Genomic DNA, 19871 nt, shown 5'->3' with positions numbered 1-19871 from the left:
ATTTTTTTTCGGCCTGTAATGCTGACTGTAAAAAATGCAGCGAGGGTTCTGACCACAGGATGCCATTTTGGTGTCTGTCTTTTGCGAGTGACAGAAAAAGCAGACAATCGGTGGGTGGAAGCACGATTCGTCTCCCTCGGTTGGACGTTATCCATCAGCTGCTGGGCCGCGCTCATTCACGTGTTCGCCCAACCACCTCCAATTACACGGCTCGCAAACTAAACCATTGATCCCCTCACGCCCCCCCCCGTTAAGGTATATGTCGACCTTCCTCTCGGAGGGACATTTAGATCAACAGCTGCAAAGAAGTGACCTCATGCTGAAGTAGGTTATGGCACATTTGGGTTCATGCTGATGTCTCATGGGCCCCCTGTGCTGGGACAGGCAGTTGAACAAGAGGCAAAGTCTTTATAAACAGCCCGTGTGTGGACTTGGAATAGTCCTGAGGTTCCGTTTTAAGTGGAGGTAATGCATTTCATGTCCGTTGATCTACTTTTTGTAAGGCTCTGTCTATGGGAGCAGAGGAGCTTTTAACCCGAGGGTGAGGGGCACGCTTGCTCTGTGTCCTGGAATGCAGTTGACTTTCTAAATCCCCACCAGTCTATCCTGGGGCTGTGGGGCTGTGGGGCAGGGCCTATCTCGAGCCCCCTTTTTTTTTTCTCCATGTGAGCTGCGTCTGGAATCTCTAAGCGAGCCTTTGGCCGATTCGCCCAGCGCCACGCTTCCCCCCCCCGTCATCGCGTCTGTTGATCCCAAACTGCGATGGAAGAGGATGCTGCAGATGAAGACAAAGAGTGTTTACTCGGGGAAGGTAATGAGTTTTCTCATACGCCACCTGCAAACTAATTCAGATACTTTCGGGCTTTGAGTTCCGATCTGTCTGCTGAGCGTAATTCGGTTAGCGGCGGGGGGGGGAAACTGCCAAGTATTTGGGAGTTAAAAATAGAACTGGAAGTGCATGAAACTCTACCAGCCAAGGACTTGAGCAAGGTGGGGGATTGGTGACGGGGGAGGGGGGGGTTCTTGATGATGATGCACCGCCGGTTAGCTGATCTGAAATACGATGCTTATGTTGTTGTGTTGTGGGATAAAAAACGAAAAATGGGAGATTGAAAGACGGGAAGGAGAAAAGACAAAGTTGCTCAGTTTACTATTTTTCATTTGCTGAACTTTGACCTCTGCATCAATCCCAACGTGTCTTTTGAGAGGCAGACGAGACATTCCTTCAACATACGTATAACAGCAAGCTTGAAAGCTTTCAAAGGAGAAACGGTGAGCCCTATTAAAACACCCACCGCTTCAATATCCTCCTTCGGCTGCTGCAGCTGAAGTCTGTACGAGGTCCTTCATTTTCCACCATTGCTCTTTGAAAGGTGCACATTATGGTTCCGCCTGCTTGTAGAAAAACAAGCCAGCAAATCTGCTTGCTTTCGTTTCTTTCCACACACACAAGCAGCTTCTCTTCTTTTCCCTTCTTTCTCCTCTCCTCCTGCAGACTGGCAGGAGCGTTCGGATTGACGGATTATAATTGTATTCCCCCCAAGCCCGTGATTTCAAATAAAAAAAAGATGCGCAAAGATGTTCTAGCGCCTCGGGAGGTTGTGTTTATTTTGTCTGCTTTCTGCCCTAAAGCCAAAAATTCATCCCTAATGTCGCTTTTTTTTTCTGTAGTAGAAGTGATTTATGTGATAACGTTTATTGCGGCGGAAGTGTCTCGGGTTTTCCTAAAAAGTGTCAGGAACATCCTTAATGTCATTGCAGTGTAGATATAATGAGCGAAAACATGAACGTGTCTATCGATATTCATTCTGTCACACCCCCCCCCCCCCCCACGTTTTGACACCCATATCGTCTCCACGTCTTTTCCCTCAGAGCAAACCAAAAGCAACCTGAAGGTGACCTCTCCAGAGGATGCTGAGCGCGTGAGCCGCAGACAGGTCTCGCCAAATGGCACGGCCCATTTGAGAGGGGACGCCAAAGGCAGCCGCACAGTCCCTCGGAGACACACGTTAGGGGGGGCCCGCGGCTCTCGGGAGATCCTAGCAATGCAGCCTTCAGACATGGACAAGAAGAGGGAGGCCTTCCTGGAGCATTTGAAGCATAAATACCCCCATCATGCTTCAGCCATCATGGGCCACCAGGAGAGGCTGCGAGATCAGGTAAGAGGCTGGGTGGGTGATGCGGGGGGGGGGGGGGGTATGCATTGTTTGGATCATCTTAGTTATAAATCTGTATTTTATAAGAGTGAAAATGAAACCCTTTGAGGGGAGTTTTAGCTTCTTTCAGTGCATGTTTTTGCTCTGTAGTTCTTCTTATGTCCAGCAGAGGGCAGCTGTTTTTGACCAAATGGTTGACACAAAAAAAACAACAACAAAAGGAACAACTCCTTAAGAATGCAAATGTTCCCCGGCTGCAGCTGAAACGTGAACTTCTTCTCTCAACATGCATAGATTTTGATTTTATACTTACAAAAAAAAAAGTATTTTTCTAAACATTTCGAAGAGAAGCTTAGGCCTCTCGGAGCAACGGTATTGAGCAGAAGTACCTTTTGTAGCTTGTTTTAATCTTTGCTCAACATCTGGCTATTCCGACAAGCTAAACATAACTCTTGAAATAATTTGTCATTTTAACTAGTAGCTGGAATTCAACACATAACAGGAATAACAGGTCATTGTTTGCAGACTTTTACTGTTCTATCTAGGCAACACTGTCAAGTCAAGGCTTTGTTGCGGCCTATTTCCTGTCTGCTAAGCTGGCAGCTACTGGCTCCAGCTAGCCTGCGCCTTATTTACCATCCGAATAAAAGAGTTGCAGATCTTCCCATCCGACTCCTGGAAGAAAGCAAACAACATTTTCCAAAACTAATGAGCTAATTCTTCGACATGACGCCAAAGTCACGTAACAGAGATGAGTCTACATAAATAATTCTTTCTGTAGCCCAGAATTAATGTGTGAACTTATTTTATGTATTTTTTGTTTACAGACTAAAGCGGCGGTACAGCTGCAAAGTTATTTCCTATATATATATATATATATATGTGTGTGTGATCATGAAGGAAGCGTTAACTGTAGCCACCTTGGCGGGGCGGGGCGGGGCGGGGCGGGGCGGGGCGGGGTCACTCCGTGGGAGCCACTGTGGACTCTGACTCACCTGCTCATTGTCTGTTTTGTTTGTGCGCTCCGGGTCAGAGGTGAAAAAAAGGGAGAGGCAAACTTGGCTTCTGTGGGCAAAACAATTGAGGTAATAGTGGAGACTGGCACAGAGCAAAATGGATTCTGTGTGCTGTTTTCAGACCAGCCGACACAGCCTGACAAGTTGTTTTATTTTTTATATTATCATTATTTTTTACTGATTGTCAATTCTGTGAATTTGCACACAGGTGCCCTAATATTAGTCCGAAGGGTTTAAATAAGGTGTCTTGTTTCTCTCAGGCCTTATAATAAAAAAGGCGCGTGAGAATGATCCATTAGTATTATGTTATTATTTATCCATTATTATTATTATTATTAACAATTATCCAATGACCATAAATATACGTGCGTCTGGCGTTACTATCGGGGAGAACAGGTAAAGAGTTTGCTATGGAAACGTAGAGGCAGTCAGACAGGTAAGTTCAGCTCCGGACTGGGGTGGAGTCAGAGTTGCCATGGTGACTTGTGATGTCACCGCCGAATGGGGCTCAGCTTACTTGTAGGTGCCTGCTGGAGCGGACTGGCTCCGAAGCCGTGCGCTGCGCGCGGAGGAACGCTTTGCTCTGCTAGGACGCGCGGCGATGGATCGGGAGATTGCGTGCGTGGAGCGGCGCGGCGTGTCTTTGCGTGAAGCCCGCAGCACTTTTCACACAGATGGATTAAACGTGTCGCCTCGGTCCGGACAGAAGCTGTAAAGGTAGGGTATTATGGGATGTATATGGCGCCTCGTTTTTTTGAGAGTCGGGGCATTTCCCGCAGGATTTCTGTGCCACCGTGCGCGCAAAGCTGTTTTGCAGCAAAAGCACGCGCTTTGGAAAGGGGGGAAAAAAAAGTGCAGCGCGTCTTTGGCGCCGTTGCGCACAGGTGCTGCAAAAGTTTAAGACGCCGACGCAAAACTTGAAGAGAAGTTGAGGGAGAGATTTCTCCTTTCTTTCTGTTTGACTACAGTGAAACACGCTTTAGGTGCCCCCCCCCCCTGCAGCGCCCCCCAAAAAGATGGTCGTTAATGAGGAACCATAAGAGAAACGCAAATAATCTTCAGTAAATGGAAGTTAAAGATTCTGACACATGCTAATTGCTATTGATTGCTATAACAACTGATTGAGGTGTTATTACCAGTATAAGAGGAGTCTGATTTTCACTTATTTGTAATTACATATCTATTCATATCTTTTTTTTTTGTGCCACGTTAAAATTGACGTCTCGTCTCCAAACAAATTTAGTAAAATGGAGCCTGTTTTTTTATTTTATTTTTTTTGTCTTTCTTGTTTTTCTGACTCCTGGCTATTTGACCACTTTTAATGCAATCTGGATGCGTGTTTGTTTTCTGGGACTAGATGACAACATGTTGCCCTTAAATTTATCAAGGATTTGCTGCATTTGCATTTCAGTTTCGCCCCTTTTAGCATTTGCAAAGTCCAAGTCCCGGGAAGAAACGCATTATCCTGCGCGTGTGCGAACTCTTATGTGCAGAATTCATTTGGGGAAAGAAGTGCCCTGATTATTAGCATCCGTCAGCGCTTTCCTGCCGGAGATATCTAAGATGTTCTGTTCCGTTTTCAAATGTTGTCCCTCAAACGCTGAACCACTGAAATAACAGGAGAGAGAGAGAGAGAGAGCGCGATGAGAGGACGTGTCGCCGTTGATTGTGAGTTTGTGAGAATTAGCTTCTGGCAAGTGAATTTGTCATGATGCATTTGGGCATGTCGAGTCGGATTCCGACATTCCGACGTAAAGAGCAGAGAATTCACACGGAGCAATAATGTGCAAGTCTGTTGAAGCGTTTTGTTGTAGTGTGGGGGCGGTGTAGAAGAGAAATACAGTAGCAAGGAAAACCAGCGGAGTGGTTGTGAAATCTGTCACGGGGCAGCGTGGGAAAAACTTCTCAAGTCGTGCAAAGAGCCTCGCCACACAGGAAAGACGGCATCGGCGCCAAGAGCGCACGAGGACGAATCGTCTTCTGAAGATTGGAGCTACAAAGCTGAAGATCCATCAAGGTCAAGCGGAGGTTGGAAAGATGATATGGCTCGAGCCCGGAGAGGATGACCCCCCCCCACCCCCCCAGCTCCACCCAGCATGACGGCCCACACACACACACTCCCAAACTGTATTCCTGTATAAGTTTCCCATCACTTCTTCCTTTGTATCTTTTTTTTGCTATCCGTAAACCGGCAACAAAAGCTTGCGGTTTAATTTCCTCCTCTCGTCATTAGACCTGCAAAAAAAAAAAAACTTGGATCCCACCCAAGGGATGTGAGATAATATCCGATTGGCCGGATCGGCACCCATTCTCTCACCCTGGGGGCGGGGGGGGGGGCTTGAGGAGCACAAACTGAACCGCTTGGCCGATCACAGACACCCACGAGCTCTCCGATTTCCCCTCCTTTCGTGTTTGTGAGTGACTCGCTGTGACTCGCGAGGCCAACGGGCTCCGTGCACGGTGGAAGGAGCTGCCATGATTCATTCGCTCATGACGGCACGCTTGATGTTAACAGTCGGTGTCAAAACGGGTAAGCTGCCTCGATGTCCAGCGTCTGACAGGTGCTAGAGGTGCATGTGCTGCTTTACGGTGTGTGTGTGTGAGTGCGTGCCTGCGTGTGAGCTGTGTTCGGCGGAGATGATGTCGAGCGAATCGGAGTTGAGCAATGCGAGAACTTTTCACACAGGTCTCAGTAAGCGCTGCACATCTGCAGGGTGGGGTCATTTTGCAATACATCGTGACACAATCTCTGCTGGCATATTGTTGATGCGCACAAAGTGTGTTGCTTTGCCAGATTTCTGTTTTGTCTTTGCTGCAGAAGTTGAGTTTTTGCCCACACTTGTTGAACATGTTGCTGTTCGCCCCCCCCCAAAAGAAAAGATCCCACGCAAGTCTTTGAAATTGAATATGTGTCATTAATTGCTGCTTAAACCCAACGTGTATTCTTCAGATTGGTTTTAATTTCTTGAGGGTTTTCACATTATTTAAAAGCAGATTGATGTTACTGCGGCGACGGGGCCGGGCGGCTCTCGTAGAGTCTTTAGCGTTCAGTTTGAATGCATTTAAAACGGGAACGATCCGCTGTGCATCCGAACTGAGTGTAGAAACACGTACTCTACATAGAATCAGTTCACAGGAGCCGGAATCCGGCCACTGGAACATGGATTTGCAGTTAAGCGTTTGTAAAAAAAGAAATCCGTTTCCTCGATATTGCCTGAAACGTCAACGAGGTGCAATAAGATCAATAAGATGCAAGGGTCCAACATGTCTGCTGCTTCCCACCAATTTCTGTTGAGCAAAGGCCACATGAGAGTGTTGCTCTTTTTTTGTCATTCTAAACTGTAAACTCTCCCTCTGAGTCTTTGAGAGGCATTGCAACATTTGTCCAGTCCCCCCCCCCCCCCCCCCCCCACATACTCCTCTCTGTGGGCTCCTGGCCCTCCTTCGCTCCGGCTCCACAGAACCAAGGTCGGGTAGATAACGCTAGCTTTGAGGCGCGCATCCACTTCCCACAAGAGCGAGATAGGGAGGGAGTTTAGGGGACTAATCGTTCTTCTTAACTGAAAAGTGATCATTAAAGCGCCGAGCTGCGATTCTAAAGCGATTGAAGCAGCTCGATGGCTTCTGAAACGTTTCTAACCCCGTGATTCTTTTTACGCCGAAGCCGTCGCTGCCTCTTCACACACAAGCCGACCCTGCGCGCTGCAGGTCGGCGCTTGCAGAACATCTGCAGAACATCTGTTCCAGGTCATCGCACCTCCACCCCCGGAAAGCGCCAGCTGGCCCGTTTGGACCAGACTTTGCCACCTTCGCGTGAAGCGACGCTTCGAGAGCTGCCCTCCTCGTGACGCCAACAAAGAGCCGCCAGGTTAACGGCAGACGCGTTAGCCTGCCAGCTGACACGGGTTGAGTGGCGGGGTTTAGCATTTTAGGGGTGTGGGGAGGACAAGTGGTCTGTGCAGTGGCGCCAAGGGCTACGTCTAATCCCGAGTGTCGTCGGGGGAGGGGGTTAAACTGCTGTGACAGAAGGCCCGGATGGACCGGCCTCTGATCACGGCTGATTATGAGTGAAGCCAGACGCGGTTTTACACGCGTTAATCAGGCCGGCTAATCAGGTCTGATCTCTTTCCAGTGCGATATTCCGTGTCCTAAAAGAGCTGCGTTAGCCCAGGATGAAGTTCAACACTTTTCCCAACACTCTGATGGCCTTTATGTATTTTTTATCAGCTTGAAAATCATCTAAAAAAATTAGTAAATCAAAATAATAATTAAAAAAACGGCTCAATTCTAATTTCTCGCAATCACCAGCCTGACTGTTAATATTTTGGATATATTTTATATTTGGATATTTGGGATTTCAAGAACCGGAGGGTGGCGAGCCTGACGTGTTGCCGTCTCACTTTCACGATCTGTACTTTTTGCTTCGCCAAGTCCTTGCATGCAGACCAACATCTGGAGTCCGCCTTGGGCCAAAGGTATGAGGATAACTTCAAAGGGCAACGCACCGCGATGATTTCACTGCTGACAGGACCAGATCCAAGCATCTGGCTCAGACCTCATTTTGATCTCCTGCGCTCACTTCCAGCCGCTCCTCCTTCTCGGCGTGGACGGAGCATCTGAGTCGAGAATGGCATTTTGTTCTGGCTTTTTTTGAAAACGTTTAATGTATATTTTCAACAGAGAGTGAGAATGCAGGGCTTTATATATATATATACAAACAAGACGACAGATGATCGGGAACACCTGGAATAAGAATGTATACAGTGGGAACATCTGTATTTCAACAGCTAATGGAATCGGTATTACATTCAACTATTGGCATAGTGGTTAGCGCTGTCACCTCACAGCAAGGAGGTACTGGGTTTGAATCCTATCTGAGCGGAGTTTGTAATGTCTCCCCGTACCCGCGTGGGTTTTCTCCGGGTTCTCCAGTTTCCAACAAAAAACATGCACTTTAGGTGAATCTGTTGCACTAAATAGTCCATAATGTATCAGTGTCTGTCTCCGCGTGGCGACGCATCCGGGGTGTACCTCGCCTTTATGGCTCATGCTTTGCATATACCAGCCGTCACACAATCTCCATGTAACCCGGTTTACTATTTGCAGGCAGTGTTAACAATAGAAGTCGGTAATGAAGCCGCAGCTCAGGGGAAGCATGGCGGCGCCTTAAGCACCAATGAATGCTGTGTTTTTATTTGTTATTATTAATGCTGTGAGCTGAAGTTTCCCCGATTTATCACACGAAGTCGACTGAGTCCTCCAGAGCTGCGAGCTCAGTGTGCGTGTGCACGGTCGTGCGTGAGCGATGCTTTCGTTCCTCCATTGTTCATCCCGCAGGTCAGAAAGCGGGTCACTTGGGTCAGAAGTGAATAATGAGGAAAATGCATGTTACGACCAATCAGGGAGGACGATGGAACAATGGCCAGGCAGATAGGCGCAGAGATTAGAGTGTAAACTGTAGCTGACACGGTTTCTGTGTGGGTGATGTCCCATGGATGCATTTCCTTTTTGGGCATCCAGACATTGTGTGCAGTTCTGTCCAGCTCAATTACTTTCTTTCTTTCTTTAATTTTTTTATTTGTTTGAAGAGTTTATAGCTGATATGCGTCTCAGTTTGAACACAGTCGGAGAGACGCCTCCTCTGAGAGTGTAATAAATCTTCGGCTCAGCGGAAGGAGCCTCTGTGGCCCTCAGTCACTTGTTAATTAGGCATGTAGAGCAAAGCCATTATCAGCGCTGTTTTCGTGGGATGGAAAAGAGGAGGCGCCACACTTGGGAGAAATTACAGCCATTTAAAAGCAGCCAAGAATTCTGATTCATTGTTTGCATGATCAAGGTGTTCAAATTCGCTTTGCTTTTTTGGGACTTTTAAAATAATGCCCGTTTCATTACTCCGGATTATACGTGAGTTAATGTGTGCTTGCAGCACGATGCAGAAGATGCAGGACTCTGATTTCACCTGAGAGAAGAAAGGCTTCTTTGTTTGGGTGACCGCAGGCCCTGAGGCGCACCCAGGGAAGCACGAATTAGACCTGGAAGAACCTTTATTAAACCCAGGAGGGACTGTCTGGGTTTGTTTGAGAACATGTCATATATATATATTTGTCCACAGGGCTTAATGATTGGTGCCGTCTGTGTTTCACTACAGTCTGATCGGCTTTTTTGTGACAGTTAGGCAAACCCTTATTACATTATTATTATGGGATGCTGCAGTAAGTGTTTAGCTCGCTAAAATACGTCTACCTCTTTATGAAGTGATTAACGAGTATTCAAGCACAAGTCTGGACAGATTATGTCTCTGCAGCCCCGTCAGCGAATACATGGCGTGTTTTTGTTGGCTCAGAGGTCGTGAGCGAGGAGCGCTGAGAGACTTCATGCGTGCACGTTAGAAAGGCGTGTCCAAATCATTCCGTGAATAATGTGCCGGTGGTTGTCGGTTCTAGGTCTGGACCTGTATTGTTATTACGTAAATACGTATTACGTATTTGTGCACGTCGCCATTCGATAATACATTGTGTTCTGCAGCAACTCAAATGGGTTCTCCTGTCATGATCCCAACGTGCACAACTTTAGAATTCCCCCCCCAAGCCAGAGTATGATGGGTGGAAGGTATCGTATGCGTTGCTATTTGGACGTGTTGCACCCAGTGTCAAAAAGCACCGAATGTCTCTGTCTCCTATAGGACGAGCGTACATCCGTCTTTAGGATCCTTGGGTCTTACCTCTTTGGGACACAAGTGCCATCTCTCCGTCTTCAGCCACGTTCCCGGTGCTGTTAGGTCGAGGCTGCGACTGGGCTTGGGGATTAGAGTCGCAGCTCCCGGTTTGAGATATGAGAACTTTAAGGCGTTTCGTATAGCTGTCTCCGTGACTCGATTTCCAGCACATAAGTCGCAGCAATAACCTGCAAGCAGGGAATCATTTGCCCGTTTATGATTCGTGCAGATGCTCCTCACTCCCCCCCCGAGCGCATGCATTGTTTCCAATAATGGTGCACGAATGCAGAAGCCCGTCAAGGAAACAATGGCCTCCCCCCCCGACCCCCCCTTTCTTTCCGCTGGGTGGTGATTGTGTGAGTTTGTTTTGCGGTGTTGGATAGTTTTGGGATGTGGGCTCGCGTGCTCGCGTTGGACGGAGCGTTGGATGATCTGCGGTGAGCTAGAGCAGGAAGCGATGGGAGCGGGACGGGGAGGTGGCGTCGAGCAAAAACGACAAGCACTGAAATAACAGTGGAGGAAGAGACGCCCCCCCCCGATATTGCTCTTTGATCTGATGGATCTGTCTGCTCTCATGTGAGGTTGGTGTTAATTCTGACTATTGCTCTGCCCATTTCTGCCAACGGTGCAGCTTCACCTTTGCTGTCAGCTGTGACTGTGGCGACCATAAAGTCATCTCCCTTTTTTAACACATCAATTAACGAGCGAGCCCATCACTGAAAAAAGGTCATGTGGGGATTTGGGTGGAGGGATTAGAGGAGGAATGCACAAGGGAGGGAGGGAGAGGGATGTGGTGGCAATGAATGAGAATGGATGACTCGGGGATTTTAATATAATGTCATTAGGGCTCGGGGAGACAAAGGATGATGGTCCAGCCACAGACAGCATACGGACTAAGCGCTGACTGGTTGATTGACAGGTTTAAAGTTGAGCTGGGCTGCATTGGGAGTGACTTTCAGAAGCACGCAGCCATTTTTTTAATGAATCCTGGGCTTGTACCTGCGTTTTAAACTTCTTCTTTTGCAGGAAAAATGTGCCTTATTCAGTGTTTTGCACAGGGACACAAAATACTTTCATTAGCTTACATGAATTTGACACCACACCAAAAAAAGCCAGGGTTAATGCATTTTTAGTGGAATAGTTAGGTCAGTTAGGTACGGGGTTAATAATCTGTAGGCCCGCCACCCTCCGTTTATGGGTTTGCCGTGCAGATCAGTCCAGGTAAGGTTAGCTCGACTTCCACTCCCCCAGAGCAAGGATGCTCATCTTAAGTCGAACGCTCGGCTCACAACACTGGGCTGATTGTTTCTCGTCGCACAACTCTCCACCTCCGCGCTCGTATTTACATTCTTTCACATCGGGAAATACAGAATGAATAAATGGAACCTGTTCCTCTGGTTACCTGTGTGTGTGTGTGTTTGTGTGCGCGAGAGAGGTTGTCTCTTGGCTTGACTTTGGAAGCTTGCAGTTTATCATTTGTCAGAACAGGGTGAACAACATTTGAAATAATTGCAGCAATTTTCAAAGAATGCAATCATTTTTTTTTACATTTAAAAAAAAGTTTTGCATACATTTATTCCTACTTCCGTCCCAGTCTCAGGAATGCCTGGAAAGACTTCCTTTCCATTTGGCAACTATCGGCTTGCATTCATGGGTGAACGGCTACTAATTTGGTGGTCAAAGGTCGAGACCAGTTGGAGATGGCAAACATGTAATATGGAGTGACGACATCAAAGAGCTAAATGTCAGCTTCACTATAACATAATAAGGTTCTGTAAAAGCAATTAGACAAGTAGAGACTACATTTGGTTAGATACAGTTGATCAGGTGGGAAAATACACATAAAATATACATGTATATTTTAATATATGTGATGATGATGATGATGAATATATTTATTAGATAGAATGTTAGAGTACAAGTACAGTCACACAGTAGCATGTATTACAGTACAAATAACGTCAAACATCCTGTCTAAGAGGAGCATTTCAAAAAAAGCCCTTGCGGGCTTGTTTCCATGTATATATATATTTAGAATTATTAATACTTGAAGCACTGCAGTCTGAAACAAACTCACTGATTTGCTGATTTTAATCCTCACAGTTCTGTTTTTTGCACTTTTGTGACGAAGCTCTGTAAAACAGTCTCTAAGTGAAGGCTGCGTGTTTCTCACTGGAAATCACTTTTCTGAAATGCTAAATGTCAGTTTTCAACTACGAGGCAATGATTTTCCTTTTTAATGTAAAAAAAAAAACAACAGAAAAAACAACCAGGCCATGCCATCAAAATCTATTGTAACCAGAAAACGGTTCATTATATAAGAAAGCAGGCACCAAGCAGCGGGCTTTGTGCGGGCTGACAGCGGGCGCTGTGCATGATGGTCGGGCACTTTTCCACGAGTGACACGGCAAACGCCTGGCGAGGAACTGCCATTATTCTTTAACGGCCGTGATTGTCTTTAATTGCCTCATCTTGGCTCTAAATGTCAGTCTGTCTGTCTGTCAGAAGCTCAGACGTAGCAATAATCCACTCCGGGGGGGGGAATCATGTCTGCTCCATTTGACAAAAATTGCATTAGTGTTCAAGACAAAGCGACAGGTAGCAGTGAAGAGACCCCCTGCTTGTGCGTGCAGGGTCGCCAGGTGCAGATGCACGCGGCGCCGTCGGAGTCGGAATGACGGGCGAACCGACAGAGCGTGTGAAGTTAACAGTGGTCTGTAAAAAGTGATCAGAAGGGTTAGATAAATGAGAGTACTGTACTCAACAAGCAGCCCAGTTTTATAGCACATGAGCAAATATACGTAGGTATATTATACGTTTGGAGAATGCCGTCGCGCAAAGGCACATACCATGCTGGAAATGGCGAGTCGCTGCTGAGGAAGCAGAATCGCAGGCTGTTTGACCAAAGGAGGGTCAAGTCCGGGCTTTTTCCACTGCTAACCAGCGGCTGGCCTGCGGTTTGCAAATGGCCACCCTGAAGCGGGAAGTGGTTGGCCCGAGGCAGGAAGCGACTTTTGTCGCCGGGGGGGGGGGGGGGGGCTGCATCGTCATGCAAACCTCCTGTCAGGAGGCCTGAGAGAGAGAGACGGGAGTTCACCGCGGCCTGGTAATAAATTCAGCCGCGATGTTTAGCTATCACCTGGAATTTGTCAAAGACATCATTTCACAAATGTTTATTTTTATTTTTTTATGTTTCTTTTCACACAACAAATCACAAAACTGGCCGGGTTACAACAAGAAATTGTCTTTCTAGGCTCTTCCCTGTTAGCTTACGTCAAACTATGTTTTAGCATTTGACGTTTAGCTGTTCCACTGAGAAAAATGTAAACAGGAGTTAGTGCTCAACATTACATCCAACGCGCATGTGTCGGAAGGGGGGGGGGGTGATTCATGACTGGAAGGGTGTTGGCTCTGTACCTGAAGGTAGAGCGGCAGCGTGGGACCTTCCATCATCAGATACGCTCATAAATCATTCAGCATCCAGATTAAACTCCCTGACACGCATGGTTTCAGGTGGCATCTCAACTCCAGGTGACCCGTCTGTTTTAGGAGGTGGCTTTAAAAGAGCGAGGGCACATTTTTATTCATGTTTTTTTAATCTCGCGCCGTTGCGGCCTCAGGATATTTCCATGGGATTAAAGGAGTTGAGTGATGGCTCAGCAGTTTCGCCCTCTGCGTTTAAGTCCCTGGGAAGATGCGCCGCATCGACGTCGGCGGACTATAACTAAAAAAAAAAAAAGAAATGTTGAAACAACTTCATCGAGACTCTACTTTAAACCCCTTTCCTGCTTTTCTTTCGTTTGCTGTTGAGTTTGATTTGCATCCTCTCTTTCATTTGATGACCATTTCTTGGCACCCTTTGCTTTTTTTCTTCTCCTCCTCCTCCTCCTCTCTTCTTTTCTCCCATCAGTCTTTCCAGGACATGCTCTCATCCCTCCGCTCTGAGCTCGACATTCAGAGGTACTTGATGAGAATCCAATTGCCACACAGAGTTAGTCAGCCTTTTTATCTTATCTGCATCATGTCAGTGTGTGTGTGTGTGGAAATGTGTGCATCCTACTCATTTGCATATTTGCGTGCCCCCTTACTCTCCCAGTACTTGTCTTTGTCTGCCTGCCAAGCAGAGTTGATTACCAGTGTAGAGAAGGAGAGAGCGTTACATGGAGTCCAGTGTTCACCCCCCCCCCATGGACCAGATCACTTTTCAGCGTGGCGCCGTAACTCCACGGGTGCTTCACGCATCACGTCATGCAGGTTGGATTTACGGCGCGGCGAACTGAGCGTCACGTTTTGCTGACGCAGGTTTTGATCTCGCTAAAAGGAATTCCTGCATCCGCTGTCGCCGTTTGATCTCGTTCAGTTTGTCTGAAGCCCTCTGACATGCGCGGTTAATATCATGATCATTAAGTTGGTGGTTTTGTAAGACAGTACCGAGCAGCGTCATTCGTTTGAGTGTGTTCCAGTGGCATTATGAAGCACTAACAGTGTTAACACTTGCATGATTTTTTATTTCTTGCAGTGGAGTCAAGCTCAAAGTCAACGTCAGAGACGCTTTACTGTGACTTGCCAAAGACTTGAACGCAGCATTATGAGTGTGACATGTAAAAGCTGTGTGCTATCACTCACACAATTGATGCATGCTTTCCCCCCCCTTAACGTGTTACGCTCCTTTGTGCCCCCCCCCCCCCGTCTCTCCAGAGCAAAAGCCCAAAGCAAGGCCCCAATCCGCAACCCGGCGCCGGCGACCAGGTTGACCACCTCTCTCTGGCCTCCCTGGAGTCACTGGACACCATGTCGGAGGCAGACTCGCCAACAGGATTCACTCGGGGCAGCCGGGTTCGTGCCAGTCTGCCCGTTGTGCGATCGACCAACCAGACGAAGGATCGCTCCCTAGGTACGATCTGCATCAGACGTTTTGGGTTGAGAAATGTGTCGGCGAACCATCGTGGAATCTGAAAACCTCCAAACTGAAAAGAAATGATCTCTGGTCAATTAAAACCTTGTTTCCAATGAAGGTTCAACCTCAGATATTGTCCAAGTGCTTTCTTCTTACTCCATCTAAATTATGCCCCCTCCCTCCCCCCCTCCCTCATCTCTCACCTCATCGTCTCGTGGCTTCATTTTAATTTTAATTTTCTTCCTCTGTAGTAAAGGATTAGTGAATTCATCCATAATATGCCATCGTGTTATTGACAGGATTAGAAATGGGGCCGTCTTATCAACACGAGTGGTGCTTCATTTGCATCCATTCGCAGAAACGCGAAGCAAGTCGTTCGGAATTAAGTTGCTGCGCTCGGGTGAGGGTGCTCGGAAGAGGTTTTCCGAACTCCCCGAGCAAAGAAGGAGAGTCTGTAATATTTGAGGAGGATAGTCTTTGAAGGCAGCTCGCAGCTCGGCAAGGAATCTGCCTTTTCAGCAAAGTGAAAATAAAAGCAGCGACTGTATAGTGTGACGTTTTGCAAATGCAAATGCAAAAAATAAAACACGCACAAAAAATAAAGCTTTGCCAAGCATGCCTGCACGTTCGAACACACACACATCTCTCTCTTAAAAAAAAAAAACCCATCAGGACAAAGCGGTGTGACAGTGGGGGGGCTATGGTGCTGTGAAAGGGGAGGAGAGAAAATGGGGCACCTCTTAACTTCAGTGTCCCTCCCACACACACACACACACACACACACCGTCCCATCGGGTGTTTGGGGATTCTTCTTTAGCTTTTGTCAGTCAGTTACTGTCGACGTTGTGGCGCGGCATCATCAAAATCGAGCAGAAAGCAAGAGCTCTTTTGAAACCTGAGGTGAGTATCCAATTTCATCCTGGAGATGCACGGGATCGTATTCCAAGCTGCACCTTCTGCGTTTGTCTGCGTCTTGGTTCTGTTCGTTGTCGTGTTAGTTGAAATCGGTTGTTTAAGTGAAACCTTTGCATGACATCAGGGGGGGGGGGTACTCGGTCTGTGCCCGGTTTGGGGCAAACCCACCAGGCCCATTTGCTTCCAGTGGAATCTGGCACTCGGGAATGTGACGCGACTCGCTCTTCGTTAGAACAGGCTTGTGATTCAAAACGTCCTTTAAAGCATGCTTTGTCACTTCTTCATTAAACGGTAACATCTGGATGAAAACTAGCCGGCTGTTAGTTACCATAACAACACTCTGCGGGGGGGGGGGGGCGGGGGGGCGGGGATGGAAGTTATTCTGCAAATGGCCGGTTTGTGCCCTGAAACCCAGACATTCCAGAAAGAGCCATGACAGACTCAGCAATTGTATTTCCTGTATTTGCCCTCTCCTTCACGGAGCATGTAGGATCTTGTATAATATTTCACCAAACATCTGGTAGCTTTTACAGGCTCTGCCCTTTTATGGAGATACACCAACTTAACCCGTCCCTTCTTTTCCTTAAAAGCTTGAGAAGGGCACAAGTGTGGAAGTAAGTGGAACTTGTCCATCTTTTTTTTACTGTAAGTTGTATTGTGAGAAGAGGATGGAAAAGAAAATGGAGAATGGGCATAGAAATGTGTGGTTTTTTTTTTTGTTTCCTTTGTGGCAATATTTATACAAGTGGAGCGTAGGCGTCAACATAAAATTTGTGGGGGGGGGTGGGGCATCTGTTTTTCTAAAACACAGTACAAAAGCCACACCCAGAGTTCAGACGTTCAGACTTTTGGCCCTTTTGATGCACAACTTGCACGGTTCCACCCGGGACCGCGCACGGGGCCCTGCCGATCCTACCCCCCCCCAGCCCACTTTTAAATCCTGTTATTTGTCTGGAACGTCGAGCATGATTTTTCTAATACAAAATTCATACGAGCAGGAAAACATGCACCACAGAACTGCTTTCAGAGACTGTAATATCCTTTGGGCAACGGTCGAGGGCAACCATTCATTAGGTCAACCAGAACCAGACATTGTGATATGGGCACCAAACAGGTCCGGAAGGGTTCTGGAAATGGTGCTTTTTTAAAATTTGGATTGTGCTTTAGTGGTTGTTTGAAGTGTAATACAAATGTTCTGAAAGACCAAAAATAACTTTGGTGAGCTGTTTTGTATTCATGAAGTGTTATTAACGGTTTAATACTGCTTTGGGAGTGGACTTCTTCCAGCAGCGGACAAAATGGTGCGAGTCTAATCTGTGAGAATGAGAGTAGTGACTCTAACAGCTGCTTTTGCGCCCGTGTTCTCTCTGCACGCAGGTGTGCTGTGCCTGCAGTACGGGGACGAGACCAAACGGATCCGCATGCCTAATGAGATCACCAGCATCGACACCGTCAGGGCTCTGTTCGTTAGTGCCTTCCCGCAGCAGCTCACCATGAAGATGCTGGAGTCGCCCAGCGTTGCCGTCTACGTCAAAGATGACATGAGGAATATGTACTATGAGCTCAACGACGTCAGGTAAACGATGCGTTTTGCGTTTGCTTCCCATGATCCCCGATCGCGAAGGTTCACTTGCTCCTGAAGGTCTTTTTTTCCCTTTCCTGAGCACGTCCTCTTTAAGCTCCAAACTGGAATAGACATTAAGCCTCATGCCAAATCTTAATATGAATGAAAAGCTATTTTGAAATGAAGCCATGTGGCGAAAGGTCTCAGATAAACAAAGTGAAGAAGCCTCTGGAGACTCTTCAGTGCATTTCTTGCCCTCTGCTCCAGTGAAACTTTGATTGTAGAAGGTTTGAACATCGACTCGTGCTCTTAAATATCATTGTACTGTGTCTGTCTTGGTCTTTATCTTCTTGCCCTCCCATCGTGTCGTTTCTATAATACCGTAGATTTTATTTGGCGCGACATACCCAGTTATTTTTTCCCCTTAGTTAAGCAAAGAAAAACAAACAAACGCATTACTCTTACAACTTTGGCCTGTTGTGCGCTGGTTTCCTGCTCAAATGTAATGTGTACTTAGTGACTAACGCTTTATCAGGGCAGTAAAATATATCTCATGATCCCTTAAGGGTTGGTACAAGGGTCCAGGCTGCGACACTGAGCGCTGAGACACTGGAAGAGGCCGGGCAGATCTGCGCTCCGCTTACGCAGTAGATCCACATTTCAGAGGAATATTAGCAGACGTTTTTTATAGACTTTAGAGGAAATGTCAGATAGCAGGCGACTGTCCGCGCCTATTTCAGGGTACATACCCTTGGCAGGGCTGCTCAAGAGATCCAGACTGGGGCATCCTCGGCCGTTTTCGGACGGCCATATCTGGGCTGCCCATTTACCGACCCACACCTCTTCCCCTTACAGAAACATCACGGATCACGCGTCCCTGAAGGTCTACCACAAAGATCCTGCACAGGCGTTCAGCCATGGGCCCAGACCTGCCAATGGCGATGCCAGGGTGAGTCCTCAACCTGGTGTGGTGACGAAAAGCATTGCCTCAAGCGATTGTGCCTCGTCTTTCTGGTTTGGTGCCGCATTCTTAAAGGGGCTCAAATCTCAGGATCGTTTTTCTCGTTCATTCTTGTTTTTAGTATTATCGCAAATTTCTTTAGAATCTTGAGATGCAAAAGCATGTTTCGTGTGAAAGTGACATACTAAAGCTGGAAAGATGTGTTTCCTCCTAAAGCTCCTCTTCCAGTCTTTCTCTCTAATCCACCTGACCCTTTAAGTATCCCGCTGCTCCTCTCTGCTTGCTGCAGGTTCTGGATTAGCATTTTTACTTTTCAAAACTGCACTAACCTTATAGCAATTGCCACATGCTGTATGTGCATATAAAGGCAACTTTTACAAAGGTTGCTGTGCAAATATTGTGAAATGAAGACATGGAGTAGAAACAGACTGAAGACATTGTCGTCATGAACAGTTCTGTGAATGTTTAACCAAGCAGGAAATGACACAGATATAAAGATTGGGCGTGATTGTGTTGGCCAGGTTGGCTAATGGATGAATTAGATGGCCTTTCTTTTTTTTCACTAAGGCAATCACTTGCATTCTTGCAATGATACGGCGGGACAAGCCATTTTCTCACACAAACATTTTATACCTATTACATTCTCGGCTGCAGATTTTTTCCTTTTCATTTGTGTGCCTTTTTGAAAATGATTAAGAGCGACAAAAAGGTCTTTCTTGTTTTTATTTCTCGGCGAACACTTTTAGGAATGAAACAGAAACTCGCACTCGACAAAAGAGGAAAATGCTACCCGATGAACTGGGCACCTGTTCAAACACTTCTTCGAGGGGGGTGGGGGGGGGGGGGGGGCTATTGAGTGTCCTCTTTTCTCAAAAGAATGCCGGACCTCGGATCCGATTTAAAGCGCCATCTGCCGTTACCTCTATTATTTAACAAAGCTTTGTGTCCCGATGGAATGGCTGAAACTTTTGGTCAGATCAGCATCTCGGAGAGCAGAAATCGCATTAGCTTGTGAGAATCCAAAGCATTTTCTTGTAGAAGGATCGTGTTGTTTCATGAAATAAGCGGGAAATATTTTGAAAGGATCTGGTCTCGTATCAGGGATTTGTCCACAGTGGTGCTTTGTAATCATAGGAACACAGTCAATAGAGGCTGTGACGGGCGATGTTTTGTACACATAGATGGAGATGCTATTTTGTAAATAGAGGTTAATTTATTGTTTACCCTTTATTATCCATGTAAACCCATGTTAACACAAGAAATGAAAAACTTTAATTATTATTATTATTATTTTTGGCCTTAACATTATAATAGATGTTGATGCACTTCCCAAAAACCCAGCACCACAACTCCTCTTCATCTTCTGAGACTTCCCAGTTTCTCTCCAGCATGGCTCGAGGTCCAGGTGACTTTTCCTGCTCCTACCAGACATGCTTCCTTCTTTATTGGAAACTTAAGAGCGGACAGTGGAATCCGAGGCGACTCCACAAGTCAAACTCAAAGCAAATGTTCCCGGACTCGGCTCCCTGACACGTTCATCTATTTGTTTTTTTGAGCCTTTGCTGGGCTGCTTTGCCTCACACCAATAATTTTAAGACAAAGGCAGCCTGTTTTCTTTTTTCTTTTTTGCAGTCAGTGTATTTGAGG

The 19871-nt window shown here is 46.7% G+C and overlaps 1 protein-coding gene across 1 annotated transcript in view; it reads left to right on the top strand.

Annotated features, from left to right (window-relative positions):
• si:ch211-285f17.1 (sickle tail protein homolog) overlaps positions 1–19871 on the top strand; it is a 63223-nt gene that overhangs the window by 26988 nt on the left and 16364 nt on the right. Inside the window, exons 2-6 of the mRNA XM_068747761.1 lie at positions 1873–2159; positions 13798–13878; positions 14586–14781; positions 17077–17275; positions 18119–18212. Of these exons, the coding sequence (XP_068603862.1) occupies positions 1873–2159; positions 13798–13878; positions 14586–14781; positions 17077–17275; positions 18119–18212 (857 nt within the window). The remainder of the gene's footprint in view (positions 1–1872; positions 2160–13797; positions 13879–14585; positions 14782–17076; positions 17276–18118; positions 18213–19871) is intronic.

Source organism: Brachionichthys hirsutus, chromosome 14, assembly GCF_040956055.1.
Source record: "Brachionichthys hirsutus isolate HB-005 chromosome 14, CSIRO-AGI_Bhir_v1, whole genome shotgun sequence".
Classification (NCBI taxonomy): domain Eukaryota; kingdom Metazoa; phylum Chordata; class Actinopteri; order Lophiiformes; family Brachionichthyidae; genus Brachionichthys; species Brachionichthys hirsutus.
This window is presented reverse-complemented; position numbering and strand designations above follow the sequence as displayed.